Genomic DNA, 21,051 nt, shown 5'->3' with positions numbered 1-21,051 from the left:
AAGCAAGACGATACCACATCTTATAGTAATAAAATGTAGGTGTACTGTTGTTTTACATACTGACACATTAAAAACATATATAATAAATTATAATAATGAAAAGAAATACACGAGAAAGTTATTAAATTTCAGATATTATTTTATTTATTATTATTTCTCTGAAGAATCAAAACAAAAATAATCACTATGGTTACCTGGATAACAAACAGGTAATTTAAGGCTGTTACCTTGTCTGTTTAAAGTTAACATTTTAACATTTCAGCCGTTAAAGGTTCATTTTTGAGACATTTCTGCTGTTTGTGTTCATGTTTCCTGACAGTGAACATGAGCTAACCTTCATTTCACCAAAACTTTAACTTTTCACTCACTCGACGTCAAAAACGTCAACACGTCGCATCCGTCTTCACAGTCTGTCAAACGGCGAAATCCCGAAACGCAGAAACTTTATCCTGGAAAACGTTAACAGCGATTTTAATTAAATAAATTAACTTTTTTCGTGACACGGTAAATTAGCTTTCGGTGCTACGTTAGCCAACAGCTGCTGGTTTTCTTCTTCGTTCTCTTTCCGCCATGTTTCCTCTCTGCTGACGTCAAACAGGCGCCTCCCTGTGGACATTTAGCTGAACTGCAACATTAACTCTATTTAATTAAAGTAAAAGGTGACAAAAACACACCTGAGAATTAACTGTAGAGGACAGGGTATTATTATATATTCTCAGAAATATAAATAAAACTAAAGGAAAAAATGTCCAGAAAAATATACTTAGACTTCTTTTAATTACAACATTAAAATTGTTACAGAAAAAATATGTTTATGGAAGATAAAGACAAAAACAAGCACAAAAATATTTTGACAACAAAAAAAATAAATATGATACAGCAACACTGGAGTTACTGATTGCAATATAAAAGAAAAAAGCAGGAAGTTAAAAAAAATACAGAAAGCTAAAAATACAAAACAAAATGTACAATTTAAAAAAATAAATTATTACTGTTGTTAGAATTGTTTGAGTTTTGTAAAATAATATGAATAGTAATAAAGGCAAACAAAGTGCATTTTTAAAAAAAATATAAAACATTAATAAATAAATGATATGGCAACACTGGACTTACTGATCCCAATAGAAGAGAAAAAAACAGAAAGTTAACAATGATAATAATAACAATAAAAATAAGCAAAGTGCAAAAATATTTTAACAAAAATATAAAACAGACAATAAAAAATAGTTTAAAAGTTATACAACATGTGGCATTGTAAAAGACATGAAGTAAAATAAACTGAAATTTAAACAAATAATAATAAAATAAAAAAGTTTAGAGAACGTCGTTATATGTAAACAGGTTTTAAGAACATGAATCAGAAAACGTGAGTTCAGTGTGATCTCACAGAGGCTGTTCCAGCAGTGCTGTCGTCGTGTAGATCGATGTGCTAATACGCAGTAATAATAGTGAGTGATGATGTTATTAAACGCCGGCTGATAGAGTAGATGCACACTTCCAAACTTAATGAGATTAATAAGAGATCTGAAGGCTGCTGAGGACGTTTTTCGGCTCATTAACCTGCAGTCAGAGTTCAGGGTTCCCGTCTCCTCTGAGTCGCCGCAGCAGGAACGAGCCGCTCTGTGAGGAGGATTCACGGACGCTCCTGAGACCGTAAATCGCACTTCTCATCTGCACAGTGTGAGAGGTCAAAGGTCAGGACTCCACAGAGCATGGAGCAAAACAACAGAGGAGCCAGATGTCGCTCGCAGGAAAACAAGCTCGACCAGCTTTACTCAAGTACTGTGCTTAAGTATTATTACGAGAAATTTATACTTTAATTTTAGATGTCTTTTCTTGATTTCTTTCAAAAATATCAGAAGGACAGAAAAATAACTAATGACCCAAAAAGTAGAAAAAAATTGGTAAAAGTGAAAACAAAAAACAATTGGTATATATGACAACACAAGAAAAGAAAAGAAAGAAGAAACGGAAAAAAATTCTTCAAAATTCTAATTATTCTGTGAAATTATTTTAAATATACAACTTTGATCATTATAAATATAGTCTTTCCAAAGATTTGTTTTCTTTCTAAATTTCCAGCAATTTGCATTTCTGTTGGGATATTCGTGCAAAAGGCGGCAGCTGTTTTTTTAAGAAGAAATTTCAAAAAAAAAAATTTTATCATTTATCTTATAATTATTCTTTTTTTGGGGGGGGCAGTCTTTTGTTGTTTGAGATGTCCTTTTTTTATAATAATTTAGAGTTTCAGATTTTTTGGTAATTTTTAAGGGTTGGGGGTGTTTTTTATCTTTTATAATAATTTTACAGTTTTGGCATGTTTTGTTTGTTGTTGTTTTAAAGATTTCTCTGCATTGGGTACTTTTACTTCTAATCCTTTAAGTATATTTTCCTGATTATACTTACTTACTTTTACCTACCTACTGTTTCAATGCAGGACTTGTAAAAGGGTATTTTCACTGTGCAGTATTAGTACTTTTACTTAAGTAAAACAGCAGAATATTTAGTCTACCACTGCATTTATCTGATAACACTTTTTGTTTCCATTATTGAATAATTCCTGTACGGACTTTTGCTCTGAGCGTGTGAATAATCTTTTATTTAATTCCAAATTCTTTTGTGTTTTTAATCATCTTTAATGAGTTTCGATCTTCTTGACTCGCTCTTGTCTTTGTCTCCCTCTCATCAGTGTATCTGCTCATCAGCTCGGCGTCTCGTTGTCTTTTCGTCGCTCTTCGACAGAACAGAAGCATCTTCACATGTTCACCGTAACGCTTTCATTTCTGCTGCGCCGTTTAATGAACACACACATCTGCATATCACACAGATAAGACATTATCCTTTATCCTTTGTTTGAAGAGCAGAATAATCCAACGTGACCGTGGCAATCTGCCACACACACACACACACACACACACACACACACACACACACACACACACACACACATGCACAGCTCTGCTTATCTGCTGTCATTTGTGGAGCGAGACCTCAGGGCAGAGGAAGCTGATTTGAGTTGGGTTTTTTTGTATTTTTCCCTGAAACACTCACACACACACACACACACACACACACACACACACACACACACACACACACACACACACACACACACACACACACACACACACACGAGCACAAACACATTTAAAAACACACAATGAGATTTTTTTTTAAATATGCTACAATAATATCAGCTCCAGCAGAATTTAAAGACTATTTTTATTAAGTATTGACGTGTTTTTATTATATTTTTTTCAAAATAATAGACGTTTCTGAACCACAGTGCAGTGTAGTATTTTTTTTTTAGAATTTAAGATTTATTATAATTATATATTTTAAATTAGGTTATAGAGAAACATATAAAAATGCTTTTTTTAAATTTATATTCAATATTTTTTAGCACTTAATCAGGTAATTTCTTGTTACCTTGCTTTCTTTTCTTTCTTTTTTTTGTTGCTATTTTTAGGTCATATTCTTGTAATTTTGTATTAATTTCTTGCTCATTTTTGTGTCTTTACATGTTATGAATTTGCACAGGTTTCTAAGGGTTAACACTCTTTAAATTTTATGGCGATGATGCTTTTTTGGTGTTATATGATTTTTTTTTTTTTTATTCCTTACACTTTTCAGTGATTCAGTGATGAAAATCTGTCAAATTCAGCTGATTTTTTCTTTTTGTCCTACTCAGAATTCTTTTCATTGCTGGAAACTTATTTATTTACTCATTTATTTTTTATGTTTTTGTGTTGCACGTCGTTGTTAGTCTTTGATGCTCATATGTGCACAGGATTAATTTGAACAAATCAGGTAAGAAATATGATCATCTTTCAGATTATTTTGGCACCAAATTCAGAAAAATGAAAGAAAACTGATCAATTGATCCGCTTATGTATAACATATGTCTATGACAATCTCTGACAAACAAAAACTGAAGTCACCTTTGTTCTAAACTCTGCACTAACTAATAAAACGTCTCCTCTCTGTCTTCTCCGTCTGCTGTGGGATTTAAGTCACGGCCTCCCGCTGCGTCGATGCGTTCTCCTTATCGAGTTCTCACTTTTTAATTTGAGTTTTATATGAAAGCAGGTGTCGGTGCAGATAAACAGATAAGTGAAAGAGAGCTCGCCGTCACTCTCGGGTGAATCGTGTCACATCTCTTCCTCATCACTCGTTCAGACGCGAGCTTTCTCTACCTGCAGCTGCGAGGGGCGCAGGTGACAAATGAGATTGAATTCCTGTGTTTTCCTCCAGTGGATTCTAATAACTCGGATCTGATGCGACAGACAGACGGCGAGGAGCTGACAGATAAACACGCTCATGTGTGGGGCGACATATCTGATCTTCTATTACTTTGGTGAGCCGGCGCGCAATCTGCGATCCGGTGACCCGGTGACCTTTACTGAGCCTTTAATTCACAGAGCTGCATTGTTTAGACTGAGATGCATGTTAGCATGTTGGTGTATGGACACAAATTGTTCCCAGAGGCGACATCACCGCAACAGCCGGTATATTTTTCCGCCCTGAGTCTGTGTCTTCGGGGCGTAATGTGGTCCTGGTGACACCGACTGCAGCGAGAATCAGGTCTAAAGAGGAAGCTGTTTAGTGCATTTCATCAGATGTTTATATGTCTGTCTGTTATGTGTGTGTGCGTGGACCGATGAAGTGACGTGCTGACTAAGTGGTAAATTTATGGAATTTAGCTATAAATTTTGCAAAAACATATATATATATATATATATATATTTTTTACAGTACAGTTTTTAGCGATTTAATTATGAAAAATCTGTGGACTACTGTACTCTTTTTTCTTTTTTTTACTGTTTTATTGATTCAGCTATGACAATCTTCAGATGTCTGAGTATGTTTTTTTTCTTAGAATTATTTTTCGTTCAGTTTGCTGCAATTCAGCAATGATAATCTGAATTCTGTAAAAAAAAATCTTCTCTTTTTATTTAAATTGTCAGAGATTTAAAGATGAAAATCTGTGGAATACTGCCAATTTTTTAATTTGTATTTTTTTTCGTACAGATTTTGCGATTCAGCAATGAAAATCTTCAGAAGTCTGTTTATATTTTTTTCTTTTTATATATTTTTCTTTCAGTTTTCTGCAGTTTAGCAATGAAATTTGGATGGAATTTTGCATATTTATTAATTTATCTTCTTATAGTTTTCTGCATGTCAGCAATTAAAATCTGTGGAATTTTGATTTTTTTTGTTTGAATTTCTTTCACGTGATTTTTTGCAAAAAAAGTTTTTTGTTAAGCTTTCAGTGATACCACGATCAAAATCTGTGGAATACTGTGGAATATTTTTATTTCTATTTTTCTTTAATGAATAAATACTTCATAAATAAAAAAATCACATGTTTAAAAGAAATATGTAATTAATTAACAAAATAAAAATAAAATAATCTGAGATTTCATATTTTACATCCATATAGTAACCACTGTTTTGTATTATGAATGAGACATTTATTGTCTTTTTTACATCAGTGACACTTACAAATGTCTTAATTCGCTTTAAACATCATTATAATGCTATAAACTTAAATAATTGTCACTGTCACCTTTAGTGGACATTAAAATGCCATCATATTATATAAACCAATATCATCAGAGTGACCCGGAGTGACCCCGGAGCTAATCCCGCTGAGACCGAATCAGAGGGTCCAGATAAATTGTTGCATGTCACGCGCACAGAGTGATTTCTAATAGCTGCTCGCGCGCAGACGGAACAAGACTGATCATTGTGTTCACAGGGAAGACGGAGTGAGTGTGTGAGGGGGTGTGTGAGTAGTGCAGTGGGTGTGTGTGAGGGGGTAACCAGCCTGAATAACGTCAATGGTTGGCGAGCTGCGTCGTGCGTTTTGGTGCGGTCCTGTCCTCAGGCGCGCGCGGCTTCACGGCGCGTAAAGACGGTTCCGCCACGAAATGTGTGCGCTTTTGGCATTTTCACGCGCGCTGCTCCGCTCTCTCCGACAGAGGAATCCGCTCCTGTAACGGGACACTAAAGCTATTTTTAAACTCGCCACGCGAGCAGATGCCCGGGAAGATGGACACGCTCAACGCCACCGACTGTAACGGCACCGGCGGGACAAAAGCGCCCGTTAACTGCAGCGACGACTTCAACCAGTTCGTGCAGCCGGTGTGGCAGATCACTCTGTGGGCTGTGGCTTACTGCAGCATCGTGGCGGTGTCTGTGGTCGGTAACATGGTGGTGATCTGGATTATTCTGGCGCACAAGCGCATGAGGACCGTCACCAACTACTTTCTGGTGAGTAAAGACGACTGTCTGTGTACAGTAGAAGATGTACTCAGGTTGTTTATGTCACTACAAGAAAAAAGATGTAGATTTTTATTCTTGAATCACGGAAAACTGCAAGAAAAAATACTGTTCGATGCCAAATTGCTGAAAACTATAAGAAAGAAATACAGAAAGAAACGCAGAATTCCTCATATTTTCATTGTTAAATCGCTGAAAATTGTGAGAAAAAATAAATAAATAAATAAATTATATATATATATATATATATATATATATATATATATATATGAAAAATTCCACAGATTTTAATTGCTAATTGCGTAAAACTATTAGAAAAGAATTTTAAAAAGCTGGATTTTTTTTTATTTTGAACGCTTAGTGTTATCTTTGAAAGGTTTAAAAGAATAAATTTTAATTTGTGTCCCCACTGTAATCAGCTGCAAACCATCCTGACTTTTGTCCCAAATAAAATTTGTGAAGTGAAGATGCTCCTCCAACACAAACAAACAAATTACCTCAAAGGGACCCAAATGACGTCAAAGAGACAAAAACTAACCACAAAGACACATAAAACAACCACAAGAAGAAATGAATTACTAAATGACCAAAAATGACTTAAATCTACCTCAAAGAGGCACAAAATTACATCAGTAAGACCAAAACAACCACAAAAATATATAAAACAATCAGGGTTTTTTAGGGACAATACAGATGCTGATTATTAGTAATTTATGAGACAGATAAATATTTGGAACAGATATGCAAAATGCAAATCCTACCGTCAATATTTAGAATTTGGAATATAACAAACGCCAACAAAAACTTTGTTTGAACGCCTTTCAAAAACGCAACTTTTTTTTTTAATAAAGTCAAGTGAAATTTTTAATTAAAAAATGAATAAACTGAATATGCTCCCTTAAGTTTTACAAAAAAAAGTTCCTCCCATGCTGACACTGTCTTTGCACTTTTTTATTAATTTTATCTGTGATCATTAAAATCAAGTACCAACACAGATAATCAGCAAAATGCCAAATATTGGCCCAGATAATTAATCTGGCTGATAATCTGTCGACCAAACAAGAGACACAAAATTCCCACGAAGCGACACAAATGGACCAAAAAAGGCAAAAAAGTACCTCAAAGAGACACAACATTACCTCAAAAAGACCCAAAAGACTACAAAAAGAAACAAAAAATCACAAAGTCTATGTGTCCTGCTCCTGAGGTGGTGGGGCCCTTTGCATATCAGTGCCCAGGGGCCCATTGTCTCACAATCCTCCCCTGCTGCAGAGAGATGGTTTGATCTGACACACCTCTAACACTCCTTGGTTGCGTGTTTGAGGCTGATAAATAAACACGATAAACTGTTTTCTCCTGCAGGTGAACCTGGCCTTCGCCGAGGCCGCCATGTCAGCGTTCAACACGGTCATCAACTTCACCTACGCCGTTCACAACGAGTGGTACTTTGGGCCGGTTTACTGCCGCTTCCACAACTTCTTCCCCATCGCCGCTATCTTTGCCAGCATTTACAGCATGACGGCCATCGCTCTGGACAGGTGCGTCTCCACCAAAACACCGACATCGGGAAAAAAGTCACCCTAAACATTTGCAACGTGACGCTGACTCACCGCAGGACCGACGTCAAAATGAGAGTTTGTAGTCGACTCTTCAGGTGCAATATAGAGGAAAGTTATTTAATATAAAAGCTTTTTTCACACTATCTCAACCAGTCTGCAGGCGTGCTGACACGACGGTGACACCGAGTTGGAAATTCGTTTTTCTGACTTTGTTGTGTTTATGTTTTTTTAACCCTTTAAGGCAGCAGTTTTCTTGTGCTGCATTTATACGCCTTTAAAGAGCATTTTAAGTGCTGAAACCTGAAAAATGGTTTGTTTCCTTTAAAAACGCAAGAAAAACATAAAGAGAAACGTTTATGATTCTCTTAATTATATATTAAAAATTATGTTACCAAAAAAAGAAGAAAATAATATTTTTGGCACTTTTTAAGGTTATTTTCTGTTTTACTTTTTTTCATATTTTCTAGTAATTTTCTTGTAACATCTTATTAATATCTTGCTAATTATTAGGCCATTTCTGAGTAAGTTGCTCTCATGTTTTTTTAAAGATAGAAAGCGAATTTGCTCAGGTTTTAAAAGGTTAGGGTCATAAAGTGGGAACAACATGAAGCTGCAAAGATTTGTTGCATGTTGATGCAAAGAGCGTTTAAACAAGAGGCTGATAGCTGTTTCCAATTTATTTATATTTTTTATATATTATTTTTGATCTTAATATTTTTACGTTATTTTTTACATTGCAGTTTGCTTGCTTGCAACAGTCTGATAGCTATTTCCAGTTCATTTATATTTTTCTATATTTTTTAATGTCTTATATTTATATATATATATATACATTTATAAATAATTAAATATTTTTTAAATAGACTTTTACTGATTTAATAACACAGTGCTCTCCACATTCTCAAAGATATCTCAAATTCAAAACAAGCAAACGTGCAACAACCAAAACATAAATAAATAAATGAAAAAAAGAAAAAATAATAAATAAATATATGGATGGGGAGCTGTCAAAATCTAAACCATGTTCCAATGTAATGTGGCGTTTTTATGAAGGCAGAAAATAGTTTTTACCTATTTAAAGCCAATTTCAAGCCTCAGTTAGTTTTTTTCTTTCTTTTTTTTGTAAGATTTTTTTTAGATTTTCTCCACATGCAATTTTAGAAAATTAAGAAAAAGTTTTTTATATATACAGTATATGCTGTATATATATATACTGCCTGGGCAGTAAAAACATGGATGGCAATAATGTAAGTTATCTACAATATTTATTTAATGAAACATGCAAACTCACCAGAAGTGAACAGGAGATGTCCTCACGTGTCCTCACGTGTCCTCTGTGTCCTCTGTGTCTCAGATATATGGCGATCATCCACCCGCTGCAGCAGCGGCTGACGTCCACAGAGACCCGCGTGGTGATGGCAGTGATCTGGGTGCTGGCTCTGCTCCTCGCCTTCCCGCAGTACTACTTCTCGTCCACCGCGCTGCTGCCGGGACGCACCGTCTGCTACATCGACTGGCCCGAGTACACGTCTGTGGACTTCAAGAAGATGTGAGTACCTGAGGGGGACAGAGTGGGACACGGGGTCAGTAAACCTGAACAGAAAGGACACAAAGGTGCTGTTTCCTCTCAAAACTTTAATGCTTTAACCCTTTCAAACCTGAGCAAATGGGCTGAATTTCTTTCAAAAACTTGGGAAGGCTATGAAAACCTTCCCAAAAAAATGAAGACGCTCCATCAGTATTCAGAGTAATTACTCACACTTGAAGTACAAAAACGTCTCTGCTCTGGGGGTTAATTTACTCGCTGGCATGTCAAATATTTGCAGACACATTTCCATGCTTATTATCCCGTGGCTGCAGCGCACATTAATAAGGTTTGATCTCGTGTCATCTCACAGCGGACAGGAAACCTGCTGCTGCTGCAGGGAGGCTGCAGCCGGCATGAATCAGCGCAATAATCACTCTGAGAGGGATTAATTTAATACATGAAAAAATAGACCCTGCAGCTGAAATGACTCCCGTTCAGGTGATGAATCCGTCTGAGAGGATCGTCCTCAATTTTCTTCTGGAAATAATCTAAAGGCTAAAAGAGGAAAAGGGCGTTTGATGAATTTGCCTCCAAAAAGGTCCTATTATCGTCCCCGACTGCCGCCCTCACAGACCTCCTCAACCTTTCTGCAAATTAAAGCATCTTTAATTTAATGGTCGGGAGTTTTCTGAGCTGTGCTCTTCAGTGATGCACGATAATGATTATTTCAACCGATATGGATAAACCGATCATTTCCAGCTTCTCGTAGCCGATAAGATACTGATGATGATCATTTCTTTATGTTTGTTTATCATTACTTGATGGTATGAAAGGCTGAGATGTGCTGAGTACAGATGAATTTATTTTTTTTGTATTGTCATAAAAAAAACAACATTTTAGACAAAAAGCTGGAAAATTGCATTTTTGTAAAAGAAAATAATTTTCAAGTGCAAAATTAATTTCATTTTTACATTTTTTTACTGTAAGCAGCGAGCATAAATATCTATAAATAAATAAATAAATAAATAGCTAATAAATGACAGCATCAGGACCGGATCGAGACATTTTGGTGTCCTAGAAGAGACTTGCTCTCGGCGACTTCCTGTCTCTCCTGTAAGGGCCGTCCTGGACAGTATATTTCCTCCTTGTTCACTGATGATCTAAATAAGTCCCTAAATGTTTTTTTTTTAAAAAACATCGCTGCTGAGAGGCTCCGAAAATCCGCTAAATAGCGATAAAGTCGGCACGTTAGTAGTCCTCTCCTCCGTCACCCTGGGACCTTAGATCGTCTTGTTCGTTTGTTTTTGGACATGGAAATGTTGTTTTATTGCATAACATCCGTAACAGTGACAGGGGTAACTGAGTTTTTTGGCCATAACTCAATTCATTCTTGAGTTACGGCCAAAAACATGCTGTGTGAGGTCAGAATGACCATTGACCTTTAACCACCAAATTCTAATCAGTTCATTCTTGAGTCTAATTGGACGTTTGTGCCAAATGTGAAGAAATTCTCTCAAGGCCTTTTTGAGATTTCGTGCTCACAAAAATGGGCCAGACAAACAACCCAAAAACATGTTGCCTCCAGCTGCAGCTATCACCCAAACAGAGGCACAAAAACTGTCATCACACCACTTTACAGAAGTGGGAAGAACACAGTCCTGGTCTGGACCTTGAAGGACAGATCGAGCAGCGTCCTCGATGACATTATTAAGCTTTGGTTATAATTATTACTATTAATACGACTGTCAGACGGAGTGAGCTCAACCCTGTGATCAGCTCGCTGGTTTGTTTAATATTTAATCCCATGCAGCCTGCAGACACATTCAGCTAAATAATGTGCATAATTACTGGCAGTGATTCCAGTGCACGTCACAACACATTATTAATATCATCCTGAATCACTACAGACCAACAGCACTGACCTCCACCACTGAAAAACTGCTTGATTTCAAGTCCTGGACTCCCCTGGCCGCTAAGCAAAAGTCGTCTTCAAAAACTTTAATTTCGAGTTTAACATCATTCAAAGAGATCTAATAAACGGTTAACTCCACCATCACCTCGTCCCACCTTTCCTCATCTGTTCGATTCAGAGTTTTCTCAGTGACAGACTTCAGTCAGTCAAACTGGGCACCATTACCTCCCCATCTGTCACTGTCTACACTGGAGCTCCCCAAGGCTGCGTTCTGGGACCCTTTACACACTTTACACCGATGATACTAAACTTACAGAGTGATTCACACTGGGAAGAGTTTTAGTATCCATGAGCTGCCAGAGTGCATAAAACAGCATCAAAATATAGCTTGTTGATCCAGTGGAGGATCCCCCACACCCCCGACAGAGGTACTAGCTAAGGCCCTCCTAATACAAAATATATCCTTAAATCAAAGAAACATCTAAAAATCCTAGAAACATCCTTAAATTCTACAAATGTGCTAAAATCAGAGAAATGCCCTAAAAACTTTGAAATATCTTAGAAATATGCTCAAATTCTGGAAATGTTCTAAAGTCCTAAAAAGCCCTACAATCCTAAAAATGTGCTATAATCCGAGAAATACCCAAAAATCCTACAAACGTGCATAAATCCCTGAAATGTCCTCAAATCCTAGAAATGTCCTCAAATCCTCAAAATGACCTAAAAACCTAGAAATTTCTTGTAATCTCAGAAACATCAACATAGAAATGTCCTGAAATCCTAGAAACGTGCTTAAATAAAAGAAATGTCCTAAAATCTTAGAAATGTGCTAAAATCTTAGATGTGCTAAAATGCTAGAAACATCCTAAAATCCTAAAAATGTCCTAAAATCCAGACTATGAAAACCAACCTTCTCTATAGAGGAGACTTAAGTGTGAATCTGAATCTGAATCCTTTTTCTCTGTCGCTCATTTCCCAGATACTACGTATGTGTGACACTGCTGATCTACTTTCTGCCCCTTTGCATTATGGGATGTGCGTACACGATCGTGGGCGTCACCCTGTGGGCGAGCGAGATTCCCGGAGACTCCTCTGAACACTACAAACAACAGCTGAACGCCAAACGCAAGGTGATGCAAACACACACAGACCAGTTCTGGCCGTGCAGCGTCTCCAAACACCATCATTTGATTTGATGGTTTTTTAATCCCCACGTGGGAAAACAGAAATGCTGAGAGATTATTTTAAACCCGCCGTGCGCCCACTCTGTGTTTTTTTGTCTGTGGCAGGCGGTGAAGATGATGATCGTGGTTGTCTGTACGTTCGCTGTCTGCTGGCTGCCCTATCACATCTACTTCCTCCTGCACCAGTTCTTCCCCGAGTTATTCGAGCAGCGCTACATCCAGCAGGTGTACCTCGCCATCATGTGGCTCGCCATGAGCTCCACCATGTACAACCCCATCATCTACTACTGCCTCAACAGCAGGTAGGCTGCCCTAAAATCCTAGAAGCATCCAAAAAATGTCCTAAAATCCTAGAAATGTCCTGAAAACTGAAAAACATCCTAAAACCCAAACATGCTAATATCTGAGAGCAACCTATAATCCTAGACTTGTCTTAAAATCCTAGAAATGTCCTCAAATCCTGGAAATATCCTAAAATTCTAGAAACACGCTAAAATCCGATAAACGTTCTAAAATATATAATATATAATATAACAGGCTAAAATATGACAAATGTCCTAAAAGATTAGAAATGTGCTAAAATCCTTGAAATGTCTTAAAATCCTAAATATGTCCTACAATCCTAGAAATGTGTTAAAATATCATGAACATCCTAAAATCCAAGAAAAGTCCTACAATCCAAGAAATGACCTGAGGTCCGATAAGCGTCTAAAATCCTGCAAATGCCCCATGATACTAGAAATGTCCTCAAATCCTAGAAACGTGCTAAAATGCTAGAAACGTGCTAAAATGCTAGAAATATGCTAAAATGCTAGAAATGTCCTAAAATACGTTGAATGTCCTAAAATACGTTGAATGTCCTAAAATCATAGAAATGTGCTAACATTTTAGAAATTTCCTAAAATCCTTGAAATATCCTAAAATACTACAAATGTCTTAAGATCCTAGAAATGTCCTAAAATTCTAGAAATGTGCTAAAATCATAGAAATATCCCGTAATTCTGGAAATGTGCTAAAATCTTAGAAACAACCTTAAAACCCTAGAAATGATTGAAATCTGATAAGTGTCCTTAAATCCTAGAAAAGTGCTAATATCCGAGAGATGTCCTAAAATCCTGCAATAATCTACCACGGGCTCAACAGCAGGTAGGAGGCGTGTCGTCGTATCATCCTGTCAAATAGACGAGCTCTGTCCGTTTCTCTGTCTGCTCATGTGTAATCTGTAATCTGTGTTTGTGTCTGTAATCTCACCTCTTTAATCCGCCCTGTTGTGAAATGCAGGTTCAGAGCAGGTTTCCAGCAGGTGTTTTGCTGCTGCGCTCCCGCCGCCGTCAAAGACGAGCTGGAGCTCAAGTCGCCGCGCTACCTGCAGACACAGGTGAGATTAAGAGAAACCGATCAGGAGGACGACGAGTCTGCTGATCACGAAAAGCATGAAAACCACAATGTGCATCACTTTACCTTCAACCGGGCTTTTCTCAGTCCCTGTCGTCAAATACAGATGTTTTATCGAACCCGTCAGCGTACCATATCGACACCAAAGGCGCCCTTTACCGCAGGGATCCTCAGCTGGCTTTGTCTGGGAACTGGATTTTAGGATTTTTTTAGGATTATAAGACGTTTCTAGGATTTTAGGACATTAGAGTCTTAGCCAGGACCTCTGCCAAGTTTGAAGGATTTTAGGAGGTTTTTGGATTGCAGTTCATTTCTTGGATTTTGGCACATTTGTAGGTTTTTAGGACGTATCTAGGATTTTAGGACATATCATGGATTTCTACGATTCAGGACATTTCTAGAATTTGAGGGATTTTAGGTCATTTCTAGGAATTTAGCACTTTTCTAGGATTTTAGGATGGTTCTTGGATTTTAGCACAGTTGTAGGATTTCAGGACATTTCTAAGATTATAGCACAAATGTAGGTTCAAGGACAGGATTATAGGACATTTCCAGGATTTAACATGTTTCTTGGATTTTAGGATGTTTCTAGGATTATTCATTTACAGGAATTAACATATCTGTGAATCAAATGTTTTCCAAAAGGTTCACAATTATATATATTAAAAAAACATAAGAAATGAGTAAAGAAGCAAGTATTAAATTTGTGATTATGTCCTTCCATGAATGAATCTATCAATAATTTAACCATCTGTGTTTTCAGGTGAGTATATATCGAGCCAGTCGGATGGAGACGGTTGTTTCCACCGCTGTCCAGCCTGAAGCGGCGGAGCAAAAGACGGCAGAGCTGCCGTCCTGCTCCCCCCACAGCCAGCCTCATCCAGAGGTCACATCCAACGGCTCGGGCTCGGAGACGCTGACCAAGAGCCCCGACAGCAGCTCACAGTAGAGCAAACACCATCAGGTGGTGCGGGGACACAGCGTGGACGTGTGACGAGCGGCGGCTCAAAGCGCCTTCAGCTCTCACAGTTGTGAAGAGGCAGCGGAGCTCAGACGCTGTCGGACCGTCGGGAGCGTTATTTATCTGTGACGTTTGGCTCGAACCAGCAAGACAAGTGCATTTAAACCACACGGAGAGCTACGAAGATCATCAGGGAGAGGGGGAGTCAAAACCAGAGGAGGACATACTCGCATCTTACTCGAGTATTTCCAGGTTTTTTACTTACTAAAGTTAAAGCTGGAGTTTGTGTCCACCTCTGTGAGTCAGAGTAATTACACAACAACATAAAAGCGTGCTTAAAGGTCGAGTGAGTCGTTTTTCCACACTTGATGAAAAATATCCGCTAACATCTGGCTTTTGTATTTAATTGGAAAAGTTATAACCAGCGTTCACTCCTCAAATCACTGCAGTACTTGAGGATATTTATCAGCCTCAGAAACACGACACCTACACATGCGCTAATTTAAGCCAAATAAAACAAAGTACAAGCATGCAAGCAGCCTTAGAACATTAATCCAAAATTTGTCCACGCCAAATTTGAGACAGAGACTGATGATAAAAAAAGAAGGAGCATTTTCACTGGCCTCCATGCTGCTTTCTGCTGTTTGCTAATCTGTTTTCATCTTGTCTGTGGTGTTGACTGTGACACAACAGTAAAAAACAAAAACAGAAAGGCGTACTCCTCGGCTGCAGAGCCGTGTACACAGCTCCAGTATACTGGCAATGGAAAAGAAGTCTATCAGATATTTTGGGCGAGTGTTTGGTTTGTCCGTTTTGGGCTACTGTAGAAACATGGTGACCTCCGTACACGAGGGCCCGCTCCCTGTGTAGATATAATCAGCTCATTCTGAGGCAACAAAAACAAAACGATTCTTATGTTTAGGTGATTATACACGAATGAAACCAGACTTACTATATTCTATTCAATTTCTCGCAATATATCCCCGTAAATCCACCACTCTGGAGCTTTAATCAGCATTGTGTGAACTTGGACGTTCATTTATATGTAAGAGCCTCGCACTCCATCGTTTCTCTTTTGTTCTTCCATCACTGGCGAACTGTTGGACACCACAGACGTGAAACACTGATCGAAACACATCGGCCGACCTCACGCCGGCCCGTTTCATCATCCGGCGTGTGTGCGGCTCAGACACTCGACCAGCTTTCTGGGGCTGGTTTTGGAAAGCGTGACCGTCCGCTTCCCCTTGGCAACAGTGTCACAGCAAGTTGGTGACGCCGTGTTTGTGTCGTGTGGAAACAGGGACACAGATTCAGTCTGTGTGTGTGTGTGTGTGTGTGTGTGTGTGTGTGTGTGTGTGTGTGTGTGTGTGTGTGTGTGGGTCTAGCACCTGTTGGGCAGGATTAGCCCCTTGTTTTGACAATGCGTTGAGCAGAGTTCAGTGTGCAGCAGCCAGGTCACAGGCCAGCCAAATATAGACGACGGGACGCAGAGGCGCATTAAGAGGAGGTGATGAAGTCCTACAACTGTGATACTCAACTTACAGCCTGCGGACCAAATCTGGCCCCCCACAGGGTCAGAGTGGTCCCCAAAACATTCATAATTCACAATAAAACTAAAGTGATTCACACTGGGAATCGTTTTTGTACTTTTAGTATACATCAGGTACCAGGGTGCATTAAAGAGCATCAAAATAGAGCTTGTTGATCAAAAAAAGTGCCAGAAGAGGATCCCCCACACCCCCGACAGAGGTCCTAGATAAGACACTAATGTCCTAAAATCACAGAAATGCCATAAAATCCGAGACATGTCCTAGAAACATCCTACAATCCAAGAAATGTTCTAAAATCAGAGAAATGTCAAAAAAACCTCAAAATGTCCCAAAATCTGAGAAATGTCCTGAAATCCCAGAAATGTCCTAAAATCCTTGAGAAGTCCTAAAATATGACAAACATCCTAAAATACTAGAAATGTGCTAAAATCCCAGAAATGTCTTAAAATCCTCGAAATGTTCTAAAAGCCTGGGAATGTCCTAAAATGCAAGAAACATCCTAAAACCCAAGAAACAACCTAAAATCTGAGAAATGTCCCAAAATCCTGGGAATGTCTTGAAATGTGAGAGGCATCCTAAAATCCAAGAAACATCCTAAAACCCTAGAAATGTCCTAAAATCCTGGAACTGGACTGAAATCCTAAAAACACGTATGGGGCTGCTGCGAGTGGCCCCCGGCCCCCTGCCATTCAGCCCCCCCCCATGTTGAGTATAAGTATAGTAGAGGAAATAAAAGGGACGTCACCACAGCTCGTGTGTCCCGGTGCATCTGTTTACGGTGGTGGACTGGGAGAAGTGGGACGTCACTGGTGAGGAATGATGTTATTTCAGCCTCGCAGACAACAGCTGCTCAAACACAGTCACATAACGTCCACGCGGTTCACCTGCTCTGTTTGTCGTAATGTGAGTGTGTGTTGTTGAGCGTACAGAGTGTGTGAGGACCAAATATTATCATGTCATGACATGTTGTCATTTACTGGTTCGGTATAATTACAGGAGGTGATTTCTGGTATTTCCCACCTGTCTGATGTGCTGATACACAAAACTGGTTTGTGTTATGGACGTTATGTGTTTCAGAAACAAGGATGTGCTGTTATTTCCTAACACTGCGTTTGAAATAAAATATTTAATCTTTAATGTCAATTTATATACAAAAATAATACCATATCAGTGTTGCTGTGTTGTTATACTGTTCACTGAAGATGAAGAGTGCCGTTACTGTGTGTTAGTTAATATTTTATCTGCTGATGGTGAAGGACAAACCAGAACCGAGAGGAACGGCACCCGAATAACACCGAGGGCCACGTTTAACCCTTTAAACTTGAGCAAATTGTTTTGATTTCTTTAGAAAATAAAGGGGAAGGCAACAAGCTTTATCATGACAAGACGTTGCCCAAAAATTAGCAGAAATATGTATAAAAAAGAAAAATCTGAAAAATCCCCAGTTTTCAAAGGGTCGATCTATAGCTCATGGTGCACGTTTGTTATTTACACTGTTCAATTAATGCCACAAAAGGGTCTGACTTAATAATATCTTAATTAGAAAAATGCCCCAAAAATCAGTTGAAATGTCCACTTACAGTAAAGTTGTTACTGCTGTTTGTTTGTTTTTTTAAATAAAAGTTGAATATTACCATGTAATACAAGGTGTTCTTTGTGAATATAATAAATGTAATGTTTTTCCATTACAGTGATGGTTGGTGATTATTTGCTGGAACTCCTGCTTACAAACCATGTTGTTTTTGAGATATTGTCCTCCTCTGTGTCAAAACCTGATGCCTACATTACCCACAATGCAACTCAACCTGAGAAGCAGATGCTGCTTACTAGATATTTTATAATTATTATCATCACAGTCTGGTATATGTCAGTGATTAGCAGCAACATTGATTTTTTGTGCAGTGAGTCACACTAATATCGCTCTGCACACAAAATGGAATTTTCAAAATCAAGCTTTAAAAATCATTTTATATAAATATGATTTTTCATAAGTATCAAATATTCATTAATTTTCAGAATTTTAACCTTTTAAATACCATTTTTTTGACACCAAGTTTTTAAATTTAAAAACAAAAAACTAAATAAAAAATACATTCTTTTTTCTTTTTTCTTTTTTTTTTTTTTGCTGACAGTCTGGGAAATGTCAATGATCACCTAGTGGAAATTGCATGCATTTTCTAAATATGCCAAATATGGTCAAAATGACCTCATCAGGTGGAAAATAGTCAAAATGACAAATTCAGAGTCAAAAGCCCAGAATGACACCCAGAAATAATACAAGTCCTGTTTTTCTGCTCTGATGGCTGTGGGATCAAAAATGTCAGTTTGAATGGGTTTCAATGGAGCATTTTTGGACCTGAACAGTCTGAATGTAACTATTTAGTTTCCACAGTGTATTTTAGACTTATTGTAGGAGCTGAGCTGCAAATTCACTGATTACACTCAAATACACAATCTGGACTACATTTAGGACACATGCATGAACACACACACACATGATTAATAAATGGAGAGTGAAAAGCACTTTAAGTGTGCCAAACAGTCCCTAAAGGGTTAAGTTTGTCAGTTTTCCTCCACTGATAATCTTTAATTCTTTGTAAAGCTGCAGACAGAAACAGTGCAGCTGCACCACATGCGTCTCCACGGCTCCATCTAGCTGCACAATCCCAAACTGCAAACTGCTCATGTGGACAGTCGGAGGACACCGACCTGCAGACTGAACATGACATGAGCATAAAAATATCCAAAACGTGAAAGGACGACCCGACCTCAACCTCCGCTGATAACTTTATTTCAACTAAAAGCCAAAAAAGTTGACGAAGATATGCTGAATAAAGACAAATGGTAACTCTGATTAACTTGTTTAACCCTTTAAAACCTGGATTGACATCACTTTGGCTATGTTGCATTCAGACGACTTCACAAGAGAACTGGTTAGTTTTTGTTTTATTTTGAAAACACAAGTTATTCTTCCATTTTTTCTTCCATTATTTTATTTTTTTAAACTTTTTTTTGGATATTCGGGCCAGTTCTTGTTACTGTGCCACTCAGCTCAGGTTTCAGCAGGTGTTGAGTTTGATTTTGATGTGCTTGTTGTGCACCTTTAAACCAGGAGGTGGCAGAAGAGTCAAAGTGCCTAAAACTAAACTAAAGTTCCTGCTTACACCTTGAGTTTCCATTTGTCCAACAATCGTGACTTTCTGCAAGAACTGATTGTTTTTGCTGATGTTGGTGAGAGTTTTCGGAGCCGTGGCCTCCCCTGACGGATGTTTATCAAAAGTATCGACATCCTATAAAGTTCACCGAGTCCTTTACCGAAATAACAGCATGTCCCAGCTCTACTGTACCTTAAACTCTGGAGTCTCTCCAGAGTTTAATTCTGGATTTTCAAAGAAGAGACAGCTTGTTATCAGAGAGTCAAGTACTTAAGGCAAACCCTTTTAACCCTTTGAAACCTGGACTGACGTCACTTTTGCTGCCTTTAGATACCTTTCAGTTTAGGACTTTCTCGGATAGGACGATTCTAGTATTTTAGGGCGTTTCTCAGATTTTAGGACGCTTCCTGGATTTTAGGACATTTTGCAGATTTTAGGACATTTGTAGTATTTTAGGGTGCTTCTCAGATTTTAGGATGCTTCTTGGATTTTAGGACATTTTGCGGATTTTAGGACATTTGTAGTATTTTAGGACATTTATCAGGTTTTAGGACGTCTATAGGATTTTAGGACATTTCTCAGACTCTAGGACATCTCTTGGATTTAAGGAAATCGTACAGATTTTAGGATGTTTCTAAGATTTTAGGACGTTTTCTTGATTTAAGGACATTTCACAGATTTCACAACAGTTCTAGGATTTCAGAGCATTTCTTGGATTTTAGGACGTTTCTCGGATTTTAGGACGTTTCTCAGATTTTAGGACGTTTCTCGGATTTTAGGACGTTTCTCAGATTTTAGAGTGTATCTAAGACTTTAGGACCTTTCTAGGATTTTGGGGCATTTCTAAGATGCAAAATGGACACTTTTCATACATTAAACATATATACTACTTACATACTTCACTTAAGTAAGATGTTGAATCGCTGTTCTGAGTTCTTTCATGGTATGGTAGTACTACGTTTACTAAAGAAAAGGACTCTTAGATACTTCTGCCACATGTATTTAAGGAAGATGTCACGCAGAGTTCAGAGCGTAGAGATACGACATGGTGTTGCTATACCGTGAAGTCATATATAATGGACGTTACCACAGTTGGTCCACATTATGAGTGATTAACTGGATCCATGTGTTCAGCCTCCCTTTGGCCCGTGTACTTCTGATTACATCAATGTCTATAAGATCTGCCTTCACACTGAACTCATTGTACAGATTGCATTAAGTGCTTGGCGCTCTGGGAGTACGATACAAATCTTCGAGCTCTGTGTTTTAGACTGAAATCCAAACTCCCTACAGCACTTTGCCTGTAGTTCCAAAAAGAGGAATCAGCCGTTTTGTCCTTGCAGTATTGCAGGCTATCACTTGTAATCCAGTCATTTTCACGCCTCACCTGTCCGCCTCCCGTGTTGTGTGTGATAGTGATTGAGGTAATCCTCTGATTTGAATGCAGAGGAATTTGACCTCTTTATCTGCGCTGCAGCCTTTATCTTGTGTTGTCTCAGAGACACAAGTCAAAGTCTTTCCT

General features: G+C 38.1%; 1 protein-coding gene and 1 long non-coding RNA gene across 2 annotated transcripts; one reads left to right on the top strand and one right to left on the bottom strand.

The window, feature by feature from the left end:
- Positions 1-1,109: 1,109 nt before the first annotated feature.
- On the bottom strand, positions 1,110-14,609 carry LOC148186238 (uncharacterized). Its single transcript, XR_015775187.1, has 4 exons — positions 13,930-14,609; positions 13,720-13,834; positions 9,136-9,401; positions 1,110-1,671 (listed from the first exon to the last, which is right to left on the bottom strand). It is a non-coding gene; the product is annotated as an uncharacterized LOC148186238 (long non-coding RNA).
- Positions 5,470-20,346, top strand: tacr1b (tachykinin receptor 1b). The gene is made up of 7 exons (XM_088071181.1): positions 5,470-6,276; positions 7,648-7,823; positions 9,199-9,393; positions 12,264-12,414; positions 12,574-12,770; positions 13,750-13,846; positions 14,627-20,346. Exons 1-7 carry the CDS (start codon positions 6,043-6,045, stop codon positions 14,810-14,812), a joined length of 1,236 nt encoding a protein of 411 aa, XP_087927307.1. The 5' UTR covers positions 5,470-6,042; the 3' UTR covers positions 14,813-20,346.
- Positions 20,347-21,051: the final 705 nt, after the last annotated feature.

This window comes from Plectropomus leopardus, chromosome 20, assembly GCF_026936395.1.
Source record: "Plectropomus leopardus strain MGB_pleo_1.0 chromosome 20, ASM2693639v1, whole genome shotgun sequence".
NCBI classification, from domain to species: domain Eukaryota; kingdom Metazoa; phylum Chordata; class Actinopteri; order Perciformes; family Serranidae; genus Plectropomus; species Plectropomus leopardus.
Note: the sequence above shows the minus strand (reverse complement) of the source record. Positions and strands in the feature narration are given on the sequence as shown.

Excerpts from the sequence above, each read along its gene's own strand:
- tacr1b (XM_088071181.1), top strand. The coding sequence starts at position 6,043 with ATGCCCGGGAAGATGGACACGCTCAACGCCACCGACTGTAACGGCACC. Across the intron at positions 12,771-13,749 it reads TACTACTGCCTCAACAGCAG|GTTCAGAGCAGGTTTCCAGC; the intron begins GTAGGCTGCCCT and ends TGTGAAATGCAG. Across the intron at positions 13,847-14,626 it reads CGCGCTACCTGCAGACACAG|GTGAGTATATATCGAGCCAG; the intron begins GTGAGATTAAGA and ends CTGTGTTTTCAG.